The 23,769-nt window shown below is 43.5% G+C and overlaps 1 protein-coding gene across 1 annotated transcript in view; it reads right to left on the bottom strand.

Moving 5' to 3' along the window:
* The window catches only part of LOC126143752 (Down syndrome cell adhesion molecule-like protein Dscam2), a 726,918-nt gene that overhangs the window by 329,867 nt on the left and 373,282 nt on the right, over positions 1–23,769 (bottom strand). Inside the window, exon 9 of the mRNA XM_049915449.1 lies at positions 5,783–5,936. Coding sequence (XP_049771406.1) covers positions 5,783–5,936 — 154 coding nt within the window. The remainder of the gene's footprint in view (positions 1–5,782; positions 5,937–23,769) is intronic.

The following is a 23,769-nucleotide window of genomic DNA, read 5'->3' as shown; positions in this document are numbered from 1 at the left end:
AAAATACGTGTTTTCGGCAGTTCTTTCTAAAGTAGATACTGTGAAAACCGTAAAAGTGCACCTCAAGTAACAAAACGAAAATTGCAAATTACGCTCTTTAGCAAGCAAAGCAAGAGACTCGTTAGCACCTGGGAGTACGGAGAGATATTTCGCGCCTTCATTTCATGTAATTTTAGTGAAATTGTCGCCGGATGGTGATGTTGTCATGTTCTAGTGCGTATACTGATACATTTATCAACTACACATACCTACAATGGACGGAACTGCCAGTGTCTAAACTAAAAAAACAGTATCTTTAACACTATCAAAACAGTTTGTTAATAACGCATCAAAGCTTAATAGAAAGATATTCGAGAGTGAAGGTTCAGCCACCCCGTTAATTTTCTTTCGTTGTAGGCAGTGGCAAGTGAAAACCACATAGCGCATGATACCACTTGCTTAGGCTCAGCTTGTTGAAACTTCTAGAAACTCGTAAGAGATACGTTCTGTAGAAGCCATCCTCTCTGCCCAATCCCAATCCCTATCCCCCAGCCCACTCTAATCTGTGCTACGTGGAGCTAACCGGCATTTCAAGTGCAGCGTTAAGTTTAGTTACTACCGCTTTAAAGAACATGACACTATGTCAACAGTTCTAGAAAGATGATCGTCATTATTTAAATTTATAAGGAGAATACGTCTTGATATTTTAAATTTTGTGCTACACTACTGACAAATATATTCTAATGCAGCTTTTTGGGCGGCTATGTCTCTGAGCCCTTATCTACGAACAAAGCCAGCGATAAACTTTGTTTAAGTTATCTAGATATAGAAAAGTCTTCAGACATCAAATATTTCAGTGGATTTACTGGCAGTGATAAGCATTGCCATACATATTGTTAGATTTCGTGAATGGAACACAATTATGCAAGAGGAAGCATAACTACTACACTGTCCATTTATACTGAAATTAATTACTAACGGAAATTATAAATTATTTGGAGTCACGAGGAAGAAAGGAGGACAATACACTCCTGGAAATGGAAAAAAGAACACATTGACACCGGTGTGTCAGACCCACCATACTTGCTCCGGACACTGCGAGAGGGCTGTACAAGCAATGATCACACGCACGGCACAGCGGACACACCAGGAACCGCGGTGTTGGCCGTCGAATGGCGCTAGCTGCGCAGCATTTGTGCACCGCCGCCGTCAGTGTCAGCCAGTTTGCCGTGGCATACGGAGCTCCATCGCAGTCTTTAACACTGGTAGCATGCCGCGACAGCGTGGACGTGAACCGTATGTGCAGTTGACGGACTTTGAGCGAGGGCGTATAGTGGGCATGCGGGAGGCCGGGTGGACGTACCGCCGAATTGCTCAACACGTGGGGCGTGAGGTCTCCACAGTACATCGATGTTGTCGCCAGTGGTCGGCGGAAGGTGCACGTGCCCGTCGACCTGGGACCGGACCGCAGCGACGCACGGATGCACGCCAAGACCGTAGGATCCTACGCAGTGCCGTAGGGGACCGCACCGCCACTTCCCAGCAAATTAGGGACGCTGTTGCTCCTGGGGTATCGGCGAGGACCATTCGCAACCGTCTCCATGAAGCTGGGCTACGGTCCCGCACACCGTTAGGCCGTCTTCCGCTCACGCCCCAACATCGTGCAGCCCGCCTCCAGTGGTGTCGCGACAGGCGTGAATGGAGGGACGAATGGAGACGTGTCGTCTTCAGCGATGAGAGTCGCTTCTGCCTTGGTGCCAATGATGGTCGTATGCGTGTTTGGCGCCGTGCAGGTGAGCGCCACAATCAGGACTGCATACGACCGAGGCACACAGGGCCAACACCCGGCATCATGGTGTGGGGAGCGATCTCCTACACTGGCCGTACACCACTGGTGATCGTCGAGGGGACACTGAATAGTGTACGGTACATCCAAACCGTCATCGAACCCATCGTTCTACCATTCCTAGACCGGCAAGGGAACTTGCTGTTCCAACAGGACAATGCACGTCCGCATGTATCCCGTGCCACCCAACGTGCTCTAGAAGGTGTAAGTCAACTACCCTGGCCAGCAAGATCTCCGGATCTGTCCCCCATTGAGCATGTTTGGGACTGGATGAAGCGTCGTCTCAGGCGGTCTGCACGTCCAGCACGAACGCTGGTCCAACTGAGGCGCCAGGTGGAAATGGCATGGCAAGCCGTTCCACAGGACTACATCCAGCATCTCTACGATCGTCTCCATGGGAGAATAGCAGCCTGCATTGCTGCGAAAGGTGGATATACACTGTACTAGTGCCGACATTGTGCATGCTCTGTTGCCTGTGTCTATGTGCCTGTGGTTCTGTCAGTGTGATCATGTGATGTATCTGACCTCAGGAATGTGTCAATAAAGTTTCCCCTTCCTGGGACAATGAATTCACGGTGTTCTTATTTCTATTTCCAGGAGTGTAGTTTGTAAGTGAAAGTTTAAAATATGTTTCGAGAATTCTTGACAGTGCTGTCCTGAATTGTTACGGAGTCATAAAAACATTAATTTACAACTACATGTAATACTGTCACTCATTTAGGAAATACAGTTAATGACTTACAGCACTCACTGGGAACGCATGACCTATGCATCATCAGCTGTGAACGCTACAACACGAAACCGACCAGCTTACTCTATTCTTTAAGACTCACTCATTTGTATCAATTCTTCACTGGGTCTGACAACTGACGAACTACGCAAATCCAATTGTTTGGTTTCAAAAGTATGTTAATTAACTGAATGTATTACATGAACATTAAAACACAACTGTACGCAAAGAAAGAATGAGCTCCTAGAGTTTTGAACATGGCTGCGTGTCCAGCGACCGTTTACAAAGTAAAATTAACAGCAATAGCAGCTCTCTGTCGCAAAAAAAAATGAGTCTTTCGACCCACGTTTCGGCACAGCTATGAGTGCCCTCATCAGAAATAAAACTCTCAAATTGGCGTGTCACGTATTAAATTAAAAATCAAGCGATAAAGCTTTAGTCACAAAATTTGTAAAACAGAATACATAAAAGGCAGGCCACTACGGGTTGCTCACATGCGTTGAGCTACAGTAGCATCAGACTTTTTTGCGACAGAGAGCTGCTAGTGCTGTTAATTTTAATGGACTGCTATATGCTTAACCCTTTAGCGACCAAATTATTTCCGGAAGTTGTAGACTTTTTATGAACACTTTATTGGGCAAAGAAACCGTTCATAAAATCGTAGTTTAAATCTTGAAAGTGAGAGTTTAGCCTACGAGTATAAAAAAATTAGTGGGAACTATTGTTCCCACCGAACTCTGGAGTAACTTCACTTGCTAATTTAAAAAAATATGTTTCTTTTATTTTTTAGTACAAAAAATGTTAAACATTACATTTATATTTGTATTAGTTCATACTGTCCTTTGAGTTCACTAAGGTGATGTACTATGGAACTCAGAGAAGCATGATGCTACACACAAAGGTACACGACAGTTGCTACACATTATCTTTGTTCTCTTTTCTTTGTTCCTGGTGCTACATTGGCGGCATCTTCTGTTTGTTGTACCTTTTGTAGGGAAATGAGTTCCAACTTTCTTCAGACAAAGTTCATCTGGTACTCGAGACACAACTCTGTTTGGTGTTTGAAAATGAACAGGCCTTCCTCTTCTCTTACGACTTGAGAAGTCAGTGATAAGCTGCCTTGCCAAGAACAATCTAAATGTTAGCTGGTCTGCTTCTGTCTTCTGTAGCTTCCAAATAACGTAGGAATTGACAACTGCCAAATCCACAAGAAAGAAAAACAGTTTGTGCCACCACTTCCATGAATGACGGCCTACAGCATACCGTTCACACAGCTGATCACAACTATCCACTCCTCCCATTATTTTATTACACTCTGCCACAGCCAATGGGCAGAATACTTCACTTCTGCTTCCACTAACTTACCTTGTAATATTTATGTAATTTTCAGTCAAATCCAGCAAATATACACGAATACTGTCTCCCTCATAAATATAAAAGTAGATAAATACAACACAAGTCACTTTACACGCAAAAGGAAAGCACACTATCCAAAAAACGGTGTAGCGGTCGAAACAGTGGCTAGTTTTCGCGCGGGAACTGCGCTTCTGCATTCATTGACTCACAAGGTAGAAATACAACAGCTTTCGCCTAACTGTTGACAATCTACACATACACTCCTGGAAATGGAAAAAAGAACACATTGACACCGGTGTGTTAGACCCACCATACTTGCTCCGGACACTGCGAGAGGGCTGTAGAAGCAATGATCACACGCACGGCACAGCGGACACACCAGGAACCGCGGTGTTGGCCGTCGAATGGCGCTAGCTGCGCAGCATTTGTGCACCGCCGCCGTCAGTGTCAGCCAGTTTGCCGTGGCGTACGGAGATCCATCGCAGTCTTTAACACTGGTAGCATGCCGCGACAGCATGGACGTGAACCGTATGTGCAGTTGACGGACTTTGAGCGAGGGCGTATAGTGGGCATGCGGGAGGCCGGGTGGACGTACCGCCGAATTGCTCAACACGTGGGGCGTGAGGTCTCCACAGTACATCGATGTTGTCGCCAGTGGTCGGCGGAAGGTGCACGTGCCCGTCGACCTGGGACCGGACCGCAGCGACGCACGGATGCACGCCAAGACCGTAGGATCCTACGCAGTGCCGTAGGGGACCGCACCGCCACTTCCCAGCAAATTAGGGACACTGTTGCTCCTGGGGTATCGGCGAGGACCATTCGCAACCGTCTCCATGAAGCTGGGCTACGGTCCCGCACACCGTTAGGCCGTCTTCCGCTCACGCCCCAACATCGTGCAGCCCGCCTCCAGTGGTGTCGCGACAGGCGTGAATGGAGGGACGAATGGAGACGTGTCGTCTTCAGCGATGAGAGTCGCTTCTGCCTTGGTGCCAATGATGGTCGTATGCGTGTTTGGCGCCGTGCAGGTGAGCGCCACAATCAGGACTGCATACGACCGAGGCACACAGGGCCAACACCCGGCATCATGGTGTGGGGAGCGATCTCCTACACTGGCCGTACACCACTGGTGATCGTCGAGGGGACACTGAATAGTGCACGGTACATCCAAACCGTCATCGAACCCATCGTTCTACCATTCCTAGACCGGCAAGGGAACTTGCTGTTCCAACAGGACAATGCACGTCCGCATGTATCCCGTGCCACCCAACGTGCTCTAGAAGGTGTAAGTCAACTACCCTGGCCAGCTAGATCTCCGGATCTGTCCTCCATTGAGCATGTTTGGGACTGGATGAAGCGTCGTCTCAGGCGGTCTGCACGTCCAGCACGAACGCTGGTCCAACTGAGGCGCCAGGTGGAAATGGCATGGCAAGCCGTTCCACAGGACTACATCCAGCATCTCTACGATCGTCTCCATGGGAGAATAGCAGCCTGCATTGCTGCGAAAGGTGGATATACACTGTACTAGTGCCGACATTGTGCATGCTCTGTTGCCTGTGTCTATGTGCCTGTGGTTCTGTCAGTGTGATCATGTGATGTATCTGACCCCAGGAATGTGTCAATAAAGTTTCCCCTTCCTGGGACAATGAATTCACGGTGTTCTTATTTCAATTTCCAGGAGTGTAGTTAGCACACTCTAACAGAGATGGTAGCACAAGTTGGAAGTGGGAACATGGATTACCACTGAACTTACAGTGAAAACAAATAAGTGGGAACTATAGTTCGCACTGGTCACTAAAGGGTACAGAAGAGGAGCGTTGTTCCCTAGTGTTGCGGTACATTTGGATACCACGTCAGAGCGCTTTGCCTCTCACCTGTGTCCCACTTGTGCAGCAGTCAGCGACTGGCCGTCGAGGTACCAGGTGAACTGCGGGGGCGGACTTCCGGCGGCGGAGCAGCGCAGAGAAACCGGCGGCCCTGGACTGAGGGCCTGCTCCATGAACGTCCACTGCAGCTCCGGCACCGTGTCTGCAACACCAGCGCCACGGTCTCTCAGTCTGGCGCCCAGCGTCTGCCGTCTGGCCACACACCGGCCGGCAGCCGGTCGCAACGCGCTACCGGGCCTGTGCGCTTCCGGACTTCCCAACATATAAGCCACGATCTCTTCGGGATCTCGATCTAGCTCAGTATTTAAGCAGCTTAGTATTTATGTATTTGTCTGACCATCATCAGATTACGGTTGAAGTGGTTCAAATGGCTCTGAGCACTATAGGACTTAACATCTGAGGTCATCAGTCCCCTAGAACTGAGAACTACTTAAACTTAAGGGGCTCCGGAAAGGCTCAAAATCATGAAAAGTTCAATTTTTACTTTTTTGCGTTTTCTGAATCTGCAGACTATTACCTTTTAATAGATATATAATTTATTCAATTCCGAAGACTACAACTATTTTAAAATTTTTTTTGAAATGTGTTCTACATGGGCGTGACCCACTGTGGCGCTGTTAAACTGCTGTCAAATGGTGTTATTATTAACGTCCTTGTTCATCAGGTACATTTTAGTGATGTGAGATAAAGTATGTGTTGTGGCTAACCTATTTTCAGAGACTTAGCAGCACCTGAACTGATGAAAACGTGTATTCACGAAAAAACTCAAAACCCCAATGAAAGTGTAAATAGTGTTGTATGGTCGAGAATCCCCAAGACTGTATTTGTTGGAATAGAAACACTTCACTTTGGTGTGCATGATGCTGTTGCGACTTTCAATGATGGCAACATTGTAAGGTGCAAGGTATTTAGAAATATGGGAATGAAGATAGGTTCTAACATGGTACGAGCGATGCTTGCTTTAGACAAGGAACGCCTTCGGGCTGCAGACAGGGCTGTAAAGAGTCTAGAAATACAAGCAAGAGTAAACAGGAGGAGGAACAAGAGGAAGCTGGAGGAGGAGTTTGCAGAGGATGAAGATAATCCATCCTATGGACCTGGAATGCACTAAAAAGTTAATCCAATCTTTGTCGCTCGATTCCCAAAACTTTTATTTTCTCATACTAATTACATGTTTTCTAAGGATCTTCCAAACATATTTGTTTCAGACTTTCAGTAAATGTGACACAGTACCTTCTGCATAATTTAACACAGCCTTTTTCCAAAAGACTGTATATTTTTGAATATATAATTAAAAAATTGCAAAAAAATGTTGTGAATTTTCATTACAATTGAAAAATCATCATCTTTAATAACTGAACTAAAATTTTGTAAAATCCCTGTGTTAAGTTGTAGCCCATATTCCAATAAATAATCTGTAAAAAGTTCAACTTCCTACCTCAAATACTTTGTGAGGAAAGATGTAATTTATAAGTGTTATTTTAACATTGCAAGTATAGGGCGTTCCGGAGCCCCTTAACTAACCTAAGGACATCATACACATCCATGCCCGAAACTGCTCGGCCACAGCGGCCGGCGCCAACATCTTGACTACTGTGGACTGAAACAGCGCATTGATGGGCCAATGTGCAGTGAATCCCTTACAGTTCCAGTGCTGGACGGCAACAACTGGTTAACAGCCATGCTAAACAAAAACATTTCCTCACCAGAGAACAATGTACTTATACATATCAGAGATTAGGACTAGGGTGCAGACGTCGCAGTTGAATGCTTGAAAGATCTGAAATGGTTATGTGGACTGGTGACTCGCGTTACACGGCGATGGTAGCGCACGACTACGTCTGGGTCCTCACGAGGTGACGAATCCCACTTGACAACTCAAGAGGGTGTTGTTCAATCGGGTGGTGGAGGTATTCTCGTGTTGGTATGCTTATACAGAATGAAACTGAGCTCCTCGTGGTTGTTCCACCAATTGTAATCGGCTAACGATACAGGAAAGTATTCTGCAACCGCGTTCATCGTTTTGCTCAGGTTTTTGAATGTACGAGGGGCATTCGATAAGCGAGGCAACTCTTTTTCCCTTGGTCAGTTGTGGTTGAAAGAATGCGAAATTTTCTATGGGGTACGGCGGAATATTCCAGCGTCAGCCGCTGTAGTTTCAGTAATAGTAGCGGAGGTGCGTTCCAAGTAGAAAGCTGTCATTGAGTTGCTTTTGGCGGAAAACCAGACCATTGCAGATATTCGTAGGCGCTTGTAGAATGTCTACAGAGATCTGGCAATGAACAAAAGCACGTTGAGTCGTTGGGAGAAGTGTATGTCAACATCGTAAGGTCGCGCTAACCTATCCGACATCCCCCATACCGGTGGCTGCACACAGCTGTGACTCCTGGAATGTTGGAATGTGCGCACACTGTCATTCGAGACGATCGACGAATCACAATTAAACATCTCGCTTCTCAGCTGGACATTTATGTCGGTAGTGCTGACATACAAGTTGGGGTAGTGAAAGGTGTGTGCCCGCTGGGTAACTTGCCACCAAACAGAAGACCGTAAAGAGCAACGAAGGACCTTTTGCGTGGAACTGCTTGCGCATTGCGAGGTTGAAGGTGACAGTTTTTCTTGAGAACATCTTCACGTGCCATGAAACATGGATTCGATACTTCCAACGGGAACGAAACGGAGCTTCACTCCAAGTTTAAACGGAGCCAAAACCTCTCAGACAAACAGAAGCTAAACGATGTCAGGGTTAGTGTAAGGAGGGCTATGCGTGAAGCGTTCAGTGAATTCGGAAGTAAAATTCTATGTACCGACTTGACAGAAAATCCTAGGAAGTTCTGGTCTTACGTTAAATCAGTAAGTGGCTCGAAACAGCATATCCAGACACTCCGAGATGATGATGGTATTGAAACAGAGGATGACACGCGTAAAGCTGAAATACTAAACACCTTTTTCCAAAGCTGTTTCACAGAGGAAGACCGCACTGCAGTTCCTTCTCTAAATCCTCGCACAAACGAAAAAAATGGCTGACATCGAAATAAGTGTCCAAGGAATAGAAAAGCAACTGGAATCACTCAACAGAGGAAAGTCCACTGGACCTGGCGGGATAGCAATTCGATTCTACACAGAGTACGCGAAAGAACTTGCCCCCCTTCTAACAGCCGTGTACCGCAAGTCTCTAGAGGAACGGAAGGTTCCAAATGATTGGAAAAGAGCACAGGTAGTCCCAGTCTTCAAGAAGGGTCGTCGAGCAGATGCGCAAAACTATAGACCTATATCTCTGACGTCGATCTGTTGTAGAATTTTAGAACATGTTTTTTGCTCGCTTGTCATGTCGTTTTTGGAAACCCAGAATGTACTCTGTAGGAATCAACAAGGATTCCGAAAACAGCGATCGTGTGAGACCCAACTCGCTTTATTTGTTCATGAGACCCAGAAAATATTAGATACAGGCTCGCAGGTAGATACTGTTTTCCTTGACTTCCGGAAGACATTCGATACAGGTCCGCACTGTCACCTGATAAACAAAGTAAGAGACTACGGAATATCAGACCAGCTGTGTGGCTGGATTGAAGAGTTTTTAGCAAACAGAACACAACATGTTGTTATCAATGGAGAGACGTCTACAGACGTTAAGGTAACCTCTGGCGTGCCACAAGGGAGTGTTATGGGACCATTGCTTTTCACAATATATATAAATGACCTAGTAGATAGTGTCGGAAGTTCCATGCGGCTTTTCGCGGATGATGCTGTAGTATACAGAGAAGTTGCAGCATTAGAAAATTGTAGCGAAATGCAGGAAGATCTGCAGCGGATAGGCACTTGGTGCAGGGAGTGGCAACTGACCCTTAACATAGATAAATGTAATGTATTGCGGATACATAGAAAGAAGGATCCTTTATTGTATGATTATATGATAGCGGAAGAGACACTGATAGCAGTTACTTCTGTAAAATATCTGGGAGTATGCATGCGGAACGATTTGAAGTAGAATGATCACATAAAATTAATTGTTGGTAAGGCGGGTACCAGGTTGAATTTCATTGGGAGAGTCCTTAGAAAATGTAGTCCATTAACAAAGGAGGTGGCTTACAAAACACTTGTTCGATCTGTACTTGAGTATTGCTCATCAGTGTGGGATCCGTACCAGATCGGGTTGACGGAGGAGATAGAGAAGATCCAAAGAAGAGCGGCGCGTTTCGTCACAGGGTTATTTGGTAAGCGTGATAGCGTTACGGAGATGTCTAGCAAACTCAAGTGGCAGACTCTGCAAGAGAGGCGCTCTGCATCGCGGTGTAGCTTGCTGTCCAGGTTTCGAGAGGGTGCGTTTGTGGATGAGGTATCGAATATATTGCTTCGCCCTACTTATACCTCCCGAGGAGATCACGAATGTAAAATTAGAGAGATTCGAGCGCGCACGGAGGCTTTCAGACAGTCGTTCTTCCCGCGAACCATACGCGACTGGAACAGGAAAGGGAGGTAATGACAGTGGCACGTAAAGTGCCCTCCGCCACACACCGTTGGGTGGCTTGCGGAGTATAAACGTAGATGTAGATGTAGATGTAATCCATGGAGTGGCGCCACACCACCTCTCCCCCGAAGAAAAAGCTCAAAGGCACACACTCGCCTGGTAAGGCCATGGCGACCGTCTTCTGGGACTCTGAATGGTTTATTCTGTTTGATGTCCTCCCTCATGGTGCAACGACCGTGCCATCCTCAGGAAACTGAAGGAACGCCTTCTGCGTGTTGGTCGCCACTAAAATGTAAACCAACTTTTCCTTCCCCATGACAACACAAGGCTTCGCACAGGTGTGTGCACCAGAGAGGAGCTCACAAAACTTCATTGGAGTGTTCTTCCTCATCCACCCTACAACCCGGATGTCGCACCTTCCGACCTTCATCTGTTTGGTCCAATGAAGGATGCACTCCGCAGCAAACAGTAGGTGGATAATAGGGACGTTATTCGTGCAGCAACACGTTTGTTCCGACATCGATTGGTAGAGTGGAGCCATGCGGGCACGCAGGCCCTGTCAGTAAGGTGACAGTAGGTCCGTCGCCATGAACATCGATTATGTTGAAAAATAATGTCTTGCAGCCAGAAGAGTGGGTAATAATATGGTGCGAAGGAATCCTAAATAAAACCAACCTGCTTTCAGAAAATGCTTTACTTATTGAACACCCCTCGTACTTTCAGCAAGACAGTGCATTATCCATTTTCTCTACAATTGTGTTACAAAGACACGTTCATTTGGTCGGTCAAAGCAGTTATTGAGAAGAATAAGCTCGCTCCTGCTCTCCTGATTTTGCAACACTTATTAATCTCAGGGCCATTTAAGTTTTTGACCGTGTTTTTCTGCTTAAGGCATACTAGAAAAATTTTGAGTACGGAGACTTACTGCAATTCATCTGCATTCTACACCATGTTGTTCGCCGGCCGAAGTGGCCGCGCGGTTCTGGCGCTGCAGTCTGGAACCGCGAGACCGCTACGGTCGCAGGTTCGAATGCTGCCTCGGGCATGGATGTGTGTGATGTCCTTAGGTTAGTTAGGTTTCACTAGTTCTAAGTTCTAGGGGACTAATGACTCAGCAGTTGAGTCCCATAGTGCTCAGAGCAATTTTTTTTGAACCATGTTGTTCGATCCCTTACACTCCTGTATTTTAATGCAATTAGCAGGAATATACCCTGAAAGAAAGCTTTATAGCCGAGAGTTTCTTTAAATATTATTTTTTTCGTTTTTGTTCAAACCAGAAAGAATTACTACCTGACAGGAGAACATATAAGTCACCCGCCTTAGAAGATCTGATTAGCCGCCATAGAGCGATATGGTTGGCGTAGAACTGGTGCCAGGTGGTCGTGTGAACTCGACCGCCGATATTAGTCGAGGCACTGAAGGTCGGTTGCATGGGATCAACACAGAAAGACGCGTCGACGTGGGAACGTGACGGAACGCCTGAAAGCAGCTATTATCTTTGGACGTTTCCAAGACTGCAACGTCAATGAAACTGTCCAATTTGTTGGTATATTAGTGCGGACTGTCAACCATGTCTACAAAGAGTGGTGTACCACCAGCAGTCAAATAACACGGCGTAGGAACAGTAGTTGTAAAAAGATCGTAACCGACAGAGATCGGAGACGAGTGTAATGTCAGAGACAATCAGTTTTAATCTTGAAAGCAACTGCGGCTGTCGTTATAGTGCAGGTCAAAGTACAATCAGCTTCTGAGAAGCGAACACTGAGAAGGGACCTGCTAGCATTGAACTTATGGAAACCAGTACTTGACAAAAGGCCGTTGCTCATAGCGGCAGGAAGAGCTGCGCGTCTTAAATGGACAAACTGCTATATCTCACGTTTTGAGATGCTTAAGAAACAATACTTTCCAAATCAACAAGAGAAAGATTTATTACCGCGTAGTAGGACACGTAGACTTTGTAGACTTAGAGAAAGCTTTTGACAGTGTTGATTGGAATATTCTCTTTCAAATTCTGAAGGTGGCAGAGGTCAAATGCAGGGAGCGAAAGGCTATTTACAATTTGTACACAAACCAGATCGCAGTTATAAGAGTCGAGGGGCAGGAAAGGGGAGCAGTGGTTAGGAAGGGAGTGAGACAGGATTGTAACCTATCCACGATGTTATTCTATCTACACTCCTGGAAATGGAAAAAAGAACACATTGACACCGGTGTGTCAGACCCACCATACTTGCTCCGGACACTGCGAGAGGGCTGTACAAGCAATGATCACACGCACGGCACAGCGGACACACCAGGAACCGCGGTGTTGGCCGTCGAATGGCACTAGCTGCGCAGCATTTGTGCACCGCCGCCGTCAGTGTCAGCCAGTTTGCCGTGGCATACGGAGCTCCATCGCAGTCTTTAACACTGGTAGCATGCCGCGACAGCGTGGACGTGAACCGTATGTGCAGTTGACGGACTTTGAGCGAGGGCGTATAGTGGGCATGCGGGAGGCCGGGTGGACGTACCGCCGAATTGCTCAACACGTGGGGCGTGAGGTCTCCACAGTACATCGATGTTGTCGCCAGTGGTCGGCGGAAGGTGCACGTGCCCGTCGACCTGGGACCGGACCGCAGCGACGCACGGATGCACGCCAAGACCGTAGGATCCTACGCAGTGCCGTAGGGGACCGCACCGCCACTTCCCAGCAAATTAGGGACACTGTTGCTCCTGGGGTATCGGCGAGGACCATTCGCAACCGTCTCCATGAAGCTGGGCTACGGTCCCGCACACCGTTAGGCCGTCTTCCGCTCACGCCCCAACATCGGGCAGCCCGCCTCCAGTGGTGTCGCGACAGGCGTGAATGGAGGGACGAATGGAGACGTGTCGTCTTCAGCGATGAGAGTCGCTTCTGCCTTGGTGCCAATGATGGTCGTATGCGTGTTTGGCGCCGTGCAGGTGAGCGCCACAATCAGGACTGCATACGACCGAGGCACACAGGGCCAACACCCGGCATCATGGTGTGGGGAGCGATCTCCTACACTGGCCGTACACCACTGGTGATCGTCGAGGGGACACTGAATAGTGCACGGTACATCCAAACCGTCATCGAACCCATCGTTCTACCATTCCTAGACTGGCAAGGGAACTTGCTGTTCCAACAGGACAATGCACGTCCGCATGTATCCCGTGCCACCCAACGTGCTCTAGAAGGTGTAAGTCAACTACCCTGGCCAGCAAGATCTCCGGATCTGTCCCCCAATGAGCATGTTTGGGACTGGATGAAGCGTCGTCTCACGCGGTCTGCACGTCCAGCACGAACGCTGGTCCAACTGAGGCGCCAGGTGGAAATGGCATGGCAAGCCGTTCCACAGGACTACATCCAGCATCTCTACGATCGTCTCCATGGGAGAATAGCAGCCTGCATTGCTGCGAAAGGTGGATATACACTGTACTAGTGCCGACATTGTGCATGCTCTGTTGCCTGTGTCTATGTGCCTGTGGTTCTGTCAGTGTGATCATGTGATGTATCTGACCCCAGGAATGTGTCAATAAAGTTTCCCCTTCCTGGGACAATGAATTCACGGTGTTCTTATTTCAATTTCCAGGAGTGTATATATTGAGCATGCAGTAAAGGAAACAAACGAAATATTTGGGATAGGAATTAAAATCCATGGAGAAGAAATAAAAACTTTGAGGTTTGCCGATGACATTGCAATTCTGTCAGAGACAGCAAAGGACCTGGAAGAGCAGTTGAAAGGAATGGGCACTGTCTTGAATGGAGGATATAAGATGAACATGAACAGAAGCAAAACGAGGATAATGGAATGTAGTAGAATTAAATCAGTTGATGCTGAGGAAATTAGATTAGGAAATGAGACAATTAAAGTAGTAGATGAGTTTTGCTATTTGGGGAGCAAAATAACAGATGATGGTCGAAGTAGAGAGGCTATAAAGTGTACACTGGCAATGGCAAGAAAAGCGTTTCTGAAGAAGAGAAATTTACTAACATCGAGCATAGATTTAAGTATCAGGAAGTCTTTTCTAAAATATTTGTATGGAGCGTAGCTATGAATGGATGTGATTAGATTAGATTAGATTAGATTAATACAAGTTCCATGGATCATGAATACGGTATTTCGTAATGATGTGGAACGTGTCAAATTTTCCAATACATGACATAATTAAGTTAATTTAACAACATACTTAAGTTAATATAACAAATTTTTCATTTTTTGTGTTTTTTATTTTTATTTTTTTTAATTTATATTCCAAAATTCCTCTATGGAGTAGAAGGAGTTGTCATTCAGAAATTCTTTTAATTTCTTCTTAAATACTTGTTGGTTATATGTCAGACTTTTGATACTATTTGGTAAGTGACCAAAGACTTTAGTACCATTATCTTCACTCCTTTCTGTGCCAAAGTTAGATTTAATCTTGAATAGTGAACATCATCCTTTCTCCTAGTATTGTAGTTATGCACACTGCTATTACTTTTGAATTGGGTTTGGTTGTTAATAACAAATTTCATAAGAGAGTATATATACTGAGAAGCTACTGTGAATATCCCTAGATCCTTAAATAAATGTTTGCAGGATGATCTTGGGTGGACTCCAGCTATTATTCTGATTACACGTTTTTGTGCAATAAATACTTTATTCCTCAGTGATGAATTACCCCAAAATATGATGCCATATGAGAGCAACGAGTGAAAATAGCTGTAGTAAGCTAATTTACTAAGATGTTTATCACCAAAATTTGCAATTACCCTTATTGCATAAGTAGCTGAACTCAAACGTTTCAGCAGATCATCAATGTGTTTCTTCCAATTTAATCTCTCATCAATGGCCACACCTAAAAAATTGGAATATTCTACCTTAGCTATATGCTTCTGATTAAGGTCTATATTTATTAGTGGCATCATACCATTCACTGTACGGAACTGTATATACTGTGTCTTATCAAAATTCAGTGAGAGTCCGTTTACAAGGAACCACTTAGTAATTTTCTGAAAGACAGTATTGACAATTTCATCAGTTAATTCTTGTTTGTCAGGTGTGATTACTATACTTGTATCATCAGCAAAGAGAACTAACTTTGCCTCTTCATGAATATAGAATGGCAAGTCATTAATATATATTAAGAACAACAAAGGACCCAAGACTGACCCTTGTGGAACCCCATTCTTGATAGTTCCCCAGTTTGAGGAATGTGCTGATCTTTGCATATTATGAGAACTACTTATTTCAACTTTCTGCACTCTTCCAGTTAATTAAACCATTTGTGCACTGTCCCACTCATGCCACAATACTTGAGCTTGTCTAGCAGAATTTCATGATTTACACAATCAAAAGCCTTTGAGAGATCACAAAAAATCCCAATGGGTGGTTTTCGGTTATTCAGATCATTCAAAATTTGATTGGTGAAAGCTTATATGGCATTTTCTGTTGAAAAACCTTTCTGGAAACCAAACTGACATTTTGTTAGTACTTCATTGTTACAGATATGTGAAGCTACTCTTGAATACATTACTTTCTCAAAAATTTTGGATAAAGCTGTTAGAAGGGAGATTGGACGGTAATTGTTGACATCAGATCTATCCCCCTTTTTATGCAAAGGTATAACAATAGCATATTTCAGTCTATCAGGGAAAATGCCCTGTTCCAGAGAGCTATTACACAGGTGGCTGAGAATCTTACTTATCTGTTGAGAACAAGTTTTTAGTATTTTGCTGGAAATGCCATCAATTCCATGTGAGTTTTTGCTTTTAAGCAAGTTTATTATTTTCCTAATTTCAGAGGGAGAAGTGGGTGAGATTTCAATTGTATCAAATTGCATAGGTATGGCCTCTTCCATTAACAGCCTAGCATCTTGTAAAGAACACCTGGATCCTACTATATCCACAACATTTAGAAAATGATTATTAAAAATATTTTCAACTTCTGACTTTTTGTTCGTAAAGTTTTCATTCAATTTGATGGTAATACTGTCTTTCTGTGCTCTTGGTTGACCTGTTTCTCTTTTAATAATATTCCAAATTGTTTTAATTTTATTATCAGAGTTGCTGATTTCAGACATGATACACATACTTCTGGATTTTTTAATAACTTTTCTTAATATAACACAGTAGTTTTTATAACGTTTGATAGTTTCTGGGTCACTACTCTTTCTTGCTGTCAGATACATTTCCCTTTTCCGGTTACAAGATATTTTTATACGCTTAGTAAGCCATGGTTTGTTACAAAGTTTCTTACAAGTATATTTAACTATTTTCTTGGGGAAGCAGTTTTCAAATGCATTTACAAAAATGTCATGAAATAAATTATATTTTAAATTGGCATCAGGTTCACGGTACACCTCATCCCAGTCTAACTGCTGTAGGCTTTCCCTGAAATTTGCAATTGTTAAATCGTTGACTGAACGTACTACTTTGGAGGACTGTTTAGTATTGCCGAATGGAACTATGTCATATATTGTAACTAGCTGTGCACCATGATCAGAAAGACCATTCTCAACAGGCTGAGCATTTATCTGATTAAACTTATCTTGGTCTATAAAGAAGTTATCTATCAGTGAGCTGCTATCCTTTACCACCCGAGTAGAAAAATCAATAACGGGTGTCAAATTGAAAGAACCGAGTAATACTTCAAGGTCATTTTTCCTATTACCCTCTTTCAGAGAATCTACATTGAAGTCCCCACAAATAATAATTTGCTTCCCCCTGTCTGACAGATAGCACAACAAGGAGTCCAAATTTTTCAGAAATAGATGAAAATTTCCTGATGGGGACCTGTTATAATTATAAATGTGCCTTTATTTAATTTAAGCTCACAGGCACATGCTTCTATATGTTTCTCTACACAAAACTTTTTTGTTTCTATACTTTTTGCACAATGATAACTTTTGACATATATGGCAACTCCTCCTTTCTCCATATTTTCTCTCATTACGTGTGCAGAGAGCTTATATCCACTTACATTTACCTTATCCATATCAGTAACAATGTGATGCTCAGACAGGCATAGTATATCTATTTCATCCTCAGCTTCTAAATCTTCTAAACAAACCAGAAGCTCATCTATTTTATTCTTTAAACTCCCAATATTTTGATGAAATATACTTACATTATTTTTAATTATACTTTTATGAGAACCTTTCCTTATTCTAACATTTGCAGTACTCTCCTGTCTGAGTTTCTCATTGTGCTTAGGCCTAGTTACTATACCAGTGGTCACATGGTGTTCAGAGAGGCAGATTATGTCAACTGGGTTGGGTGACTTTAATTCATCAATGGAATTACCTAGGACTGAGATACAACTTGGTGGAGATAAAATTTCTGATGATTGGTGAAAATTTATAATTGACAGCTGTAATTGATGATCCAATGTGCTAGAATTGTGCTGTTTAATTTCTTTCCTAAACTGAAGATTTGTTTCAATCCTGACCTCTCGTAGAACTTGACATCTTTCTGTCTTACCTATCCTAAAAAAGGTGCTGCTCCAACACCTGGAACCACTGGTATTTTACCATTCATGGCAGTGCCTCCCCCCCTTAAATTTCCTGCTATTACCCCAGCCAGTTTCCCCTTCCCTTTCCTGTTGGACGATAAATAATTTAGACAAGAAGAGAACAGAAGCTTTCGAAATGTGGTGCTAGAGAAGAATGGTGAAGATTAGATGTGTAGATCACGTAACTAATGAGGAGGTACTGAAAAGAATTGGGGAGAAGAGGAACTTGACTAGAAGAAGGTATCGATTGGTAGGACGTGTTCTGAGGCATCAATGAATCACCAAGTTAGTATTGGAGGACAGCGTGGAGGGTACAAATCGTAGAGGGAAACCAGGAGATGAATACACTAAATAGATTCAGAGGGTTATAGGTTGCAGTAGTTACTCGGAGATGAAGAAGCTTACATAGGATAGAGTAGCATGGAGAGCTGCATCAAACCAGTCTCAGGACTGAAGACTACAACAACAACAACAACAACAATAGGACACTACTTACGAAAGTTAATGCCAAATCCTTTCAGTCTAGTATCAGGCGTTCGCCCGAATACAACAAAGTTAATTATAATGACGAAACGTCGAAACGAAGGTAATGTAGTTTCCCACTGGACGGAAGGAGACTGTACTCGGTAGAAGCCGGCAAGACACTTCTTGGAGGCGACGCTAGAGAGGTCCATCGTCCCATTGCGATGGCTCCAACCGGGATGTGCCTGAAGGATTAGGATTAGTGGGCATGGATGTCTGCCTGCCCAAAGCGTCACTGGAGAACTGCTGATGAGGTTTTTTGTGGTAGGTTGAGGTACAGCGTCACCGGTGGATCTCGGTCTTACTGTCTTGGTGTAAGGATAAATTTATTCTGTCCTACAGATTAGTGGAGTGCATGTTGAAGGTGTGGCGGTGGGACTTGAAGTCCCATACCACCCTCAGACAGCGGTAGTTCAAGGTGGCAGGCAATAGATATCACAACTACTTAGGTACTCACGTTGGTTGTTGTATGATGGTCGACACATATCGAGTGGTCGTATCAAGATTGACACTTCATTAATGGCCGTCACATGCCGATGAATGGAGCTACGCTGCTATAAGCAGCCGATCCTCTCACGTAACTCGGTGGAGGGAAGTAGATCCCTGCCGAGGAAGACCTCTGGTGGCGCTTGCCCCGCCATCTATCAGTTGCGATACGACACTCACCGACGGCCGAAGTTCTGGGAGGCAACGCCTTGGAGGTATGCATGTATGCGACGCGTCTTTGTCCACCGGGTTGCCTGTCCGTCAGATGTACTGCTGGTTCAAAATGGCTCTGAGCACTATGGGACTTAACATCTATGGCCATCAGTCCCCTAGAACTTAGAACTCCTTAAACCTAACTAACCTAAGGACATCACACAACACCCAGTCATCACGAGGCAGAGAAAATCCCTGATCCCGCCGGGATTCGAACCCGGGCGTGGGAAGCGAGAACGCTACCGCACGACCACGAGCTGCGGACCGTACTGCTGGTATATGACAGAAACGACACTCAAACTTGACAACAACTGCTTGGAGCTGTTTAGTATGTCCAACAAATCGCGGTTTTGTCTCAGGCGTGGTGGTTCTGTAATGTTATGTTTTGTGGGTGTTTTCCTTACCATAACTTGGACCTACTCATTCAGGTTACCATCGACATCAAGCAGAATATTTATATCACACATTCTGTTACATCTGCATGATGAATATGCTGTGGACACTAGAGGAAGTAACTTAACTAGAACAAATAACCGGTTGTTAAGTACTCATAGTTAGAGAAATAATCAGTTGTCAGTATCTGGCAGCTATTTCAATAAGTGCGAATACTGCACTTCATCTATTTGCCAACGTGTGTACGTCGTACTTTACTAATGCCCCTTCGGTGTCGCTATGTATTAACATGAATAGTGAATACATCGACTACGTGATGTTCGTAATGCCATGGACATGACTGGTGAGTTACTGCTAACAATGCGCGCAATCTATTCACCGATAAATGTATTTCTCATTCGGTCTCGCTCTATCTTGCCATGGATAAATCACAATGAACTTCAGGATATTCGTCCATTTGTGTAAGTAACTGATGGAATACTGGTTAATTTATAGATATAAAAATACTAGAGGTTACTGATAACTGGAATATTGGATAACTCTAGTCCATTCCCGTTTCGTTTGACAAAGACGCTACAAAGATGCTTTTCTTTCGCTTTCGCTACCGACAGTATACCGAGATGAAGAAATCCAGGACCAGCCAAATGTGGAATTCAGTTTCGAATTTTGCATACATAACCTATTAATCACACTTAAAAAAGCCCAGTGAAACATTTCGTGCACTCTGCTTTCGAAAACAACATTCTGAAGCTCCTTAGATAACTACATTTGACACTAGACCCCGATCTCCATCCTATACGAAACGCCGATAACCTCTGTAACATCATTAAGTGAAAGGTTCTGGAAACATAGTCAGCTCAATATTGCAGAGTATACAGGGTGCCTCTCCTAAGAGTCGCCAGGTGCATTTTCTCTGGTGTTTCGGCTGATGTTTGCAATTTTGTTTTTGCAATGTGTAGCTGGAGACAGCCCAAACAAATACTGCTTATCATGTCTTCCACGCGACACCCACCGGCCATGGAAAGCGTGGATTTATTTCGCGTTACAAAAAGCCATTCGACAGAGCGGTTCCAAATTACTCTATTGCGGCATTCGTTTTACCGATGCATATCAAAAGGGACAGCAAGACACAGCAATGATGATACAAACATTGCAATAAATAGTAAATCAAAAATAAATTTAGAAAGGGCAGCCCATCGAATTTTTACTGACATTAATAAGTGGTTCATAGCCAATTCACTGTATTTAACTTTGAAAAGAGCCACTACATGCAGTTCAGAACTTCCAAGAGATTTGCTTCTGATGTGTGTATAAAATATGATGACATGGAAATAGGAGAAGTTGAGAGTGTAAAATTCTTGGGATTACAACTTGATAATAAATTCAGTTGGGAGCAACATACTAACGAACTGCTAAAGCCCCTAAACAAGTCTGTGTTTGCAATGCGAATGATGTCAGTCATAGGAGATATAAATATAAAAAAACTGGTATATTTTGCTTATTTTCACTCCATTGTGTCATATGGTATCATATTTTGGGGTAACTTCACAAACAGAGAAAATTTTTTTAGAGTACAGAAACGTATAATAAGAGTAATGAGTAGTGTAAATCCAAGAACATCATGTCAAAACCTATTCAAAGAACTGGGCATGCTAACCACAGCTTCTCATTATTTATTCCTCAATGAAGTTTGTTGTAAATAATACATCTCTTTTTCCAACTAACTGCTTAGTACACAGTTATACTAGGAATAAGAACAATATACATAAAGATTTAAAATCACTTACCCTTGCCCAGAAAGGAGCCCAGTATTCAGCAACGCTTATTTTAAATAAGTTACCAGCAACCATTAAAAATTTAGTTTCAGACAAGGCACAGTTTAAACATGATTTAAAAGAATTTTTAGAGGCCGACTCCTTCTATTCCATCCATGAGTTTCTCAACAATTGCAGTAGACCATTTTAATTAAAATTTATTATACTTTAATTTTTGACAATACATGGTTGTAACAGCCAAGTAACTACCTCCTGTGTGAATGATGGATGTACGGAAAGCAGATGTAAGTCTTAAGTCTGTAAATAGTGGAAGTTTAATTTTAAATGTTGTACATAATCTGACTGTTCTTAACTGAGGATCACTGAAATGAATAATTTACTTTAATTTTTGACAATACTTGGTTGTAATAGCCAAGAAACTAGCAAATGTCTGAATGATGGATTTAATGAAAGCAGATGTAAGTATTAAACCTGTAAATATTAGAAGTTTAAATTTAATTCATGTATATAATTTTTCTGTTTATTGACTGAGGATCATTAAAATTAATGAAACTCAAGTTTTTCTAATTACATTTTTGTAATGTGTTTATCTGACATGTTCCACACCCACGAGGATTCCCTCTTTTATGGATTTATGGAATGAATAATTGTTGTTGTTGCTGTTGTTGTTGTGGTCTTCAGTCCTGAGGCTGGTTTGATGCAGCTCTCCATGCTACTCTATCCTGTGCAAGCTTCTTCATCTCCCAGTACCTACTGCAGCCTACATCCTTCTGAATCTGCTTGGTGTATTCATCTCTTGGTCTCCCTCTGCGATTTTTTCCCTCCACGCTGTCCTCCAATACTCAATTGCTGATCCCTTGATGCCTCAGAACATGTCCTACCAACCGATCCCTTCTTCTAGTCAAGTTGTGCCACAAACTTCTCTTCTCCCCAATTCTATTCAATACCTCCTCATTAATTACGTGATCTACCCATCTAATCTTCAGCATTCTTTTGTAGCACCACATTTCGAAAGCTTCTATTGTCTTCTTGTCTAAACTATTTATCGTCCACGATTCACTTCCATACATGGCTACACTCCATACAAATACTTTCAGAAACGACTTCCTGACACTTAAATATATACTCGATGTTAACAAATATTTCTTCTTCAGAAATTATATCCTTGCCATTGCCAGTCTACATTTTATATCCTCTCCCGGTAGCTGAGTGGTCAGCGCGACAGGCTTTCAATCCAAAGGGCCCGGGTTCGATTCCCGGCTGGGTCGGAGATTTTCTCCGCTCAGGGACTGGGTGTTGTGTTGTCCTAATCATCATCATTTCATCCCCATCGACGCGCAAGTCGCCGAAGTGGCGTCAAATCGAAAGACTTGCACCAGGCGAACGGTCTACCCAACGGGAGGCCCTCGTCACACGACATTTCATTTCATTTCATCCTCTCTACTTCGATCATCATAAATTATTTTGCCCCCCAAGTAGCAAAACTCCTTTACTACTTTAAGTGCCTCATTTCCTAATCTAATTCCCTCAGCATCACCCGATTTAATTCGATTCTATTCCATTATCCTCGTTTTGCTTTTGTTGATCTTCATCTTATATCCTCCTTTCAAGACACTGTCCATTCCGTTCAACTGCTCTTCCAAGTCCTTTGCTGTCTCTGACTGAATTACAATGTCATCGGCGAATCTCAAAGTTTTTATTTCTTCTCCTTGGATTGGTTGACATGTGAAAATTACCGAACTATCAGTTCAATAAGTCACAGCTGCAAAATACTAACGCAAATGAATAATTAATCTAATCTAGTCTAAAAAGTAACACGCCAGTAACAGCACCGCCCTCGCCCGCGCTGACTCATACCGCCATGGAGAAACGCTGCTCGGAAGCTGATGGAACATTGATTGTTCTTCGTGTTTTACTGTTCCTGTTAATACATACGGATGAAATTAATTCGGATCCGCTCTATCGAATGGGCAAGTAAAATTACGATTTAAAAATAATTTTGTTTGGAGTGGGAAGCAAACCGATACTTACTCTGGGCGTCATATGCGAGACCTGATAGCAGGACTTGTTTGGTTTGACTCCAGATACACGTTGCGAAAACGAAATTGCAAATATCTTCAGAAACACCGGAGAAAATGCACGTGGCGCCTCTTAGGAGAGACACTCTGTATAGTCAGCTCAGCTTGGTAGTGTGGCACAGTTCAGCAGATACTGAAGCCAGTTAGTAACAACCGGAATTACTGGTACATGTTCTTTGACTGCTACACTGGTAAATAACCGCATCCGGAATTACTTATACCAAATGTGGAAGGATATTGATGCATTTGGAAGTACGACTAAGTTATTTTTGGCAGTTATTTACAGCCGTTATAAATAACTGTTGCCGAAAAATAACTTATCCACGATACTGATATCGGAAACTAAATGCATATCTCATCACTATTGGACACTCCCGATTGCAGCCATATTCAGAGCGCTGTATGTTACAAGTTTAACGAACACCCATACGAGGGTCACTCCAAAAGAAATACACACTATTTTTTTAAAATCCATCTTTTATTCTACATGTTTGAAAGTTTTACAGTGTGTAGATACATCCTTTAGGAACAATATTTTCATTTCTCCACATAA

The sequence above is a fragment of the Schistocerca cancellata genome, chromosome 1, assembly GCF_023864275.1.
Source record: "Schistocerca cancellata isolate TAMUIC-IGC-003103 chromosome 1, iqSchCanc2.1, whole genome shotgun sequence".
Taxonomy (NCBI): domain Eukaryota; kingdom Metazoa; phylum Arthropoda; class Insecta; order Orthoptera; family Acrididae; genus Schistocerca; species Schistocerca cancellata.
This window is presented reverse-complemented; position numbering and strand designations above follow the sequence as displayed.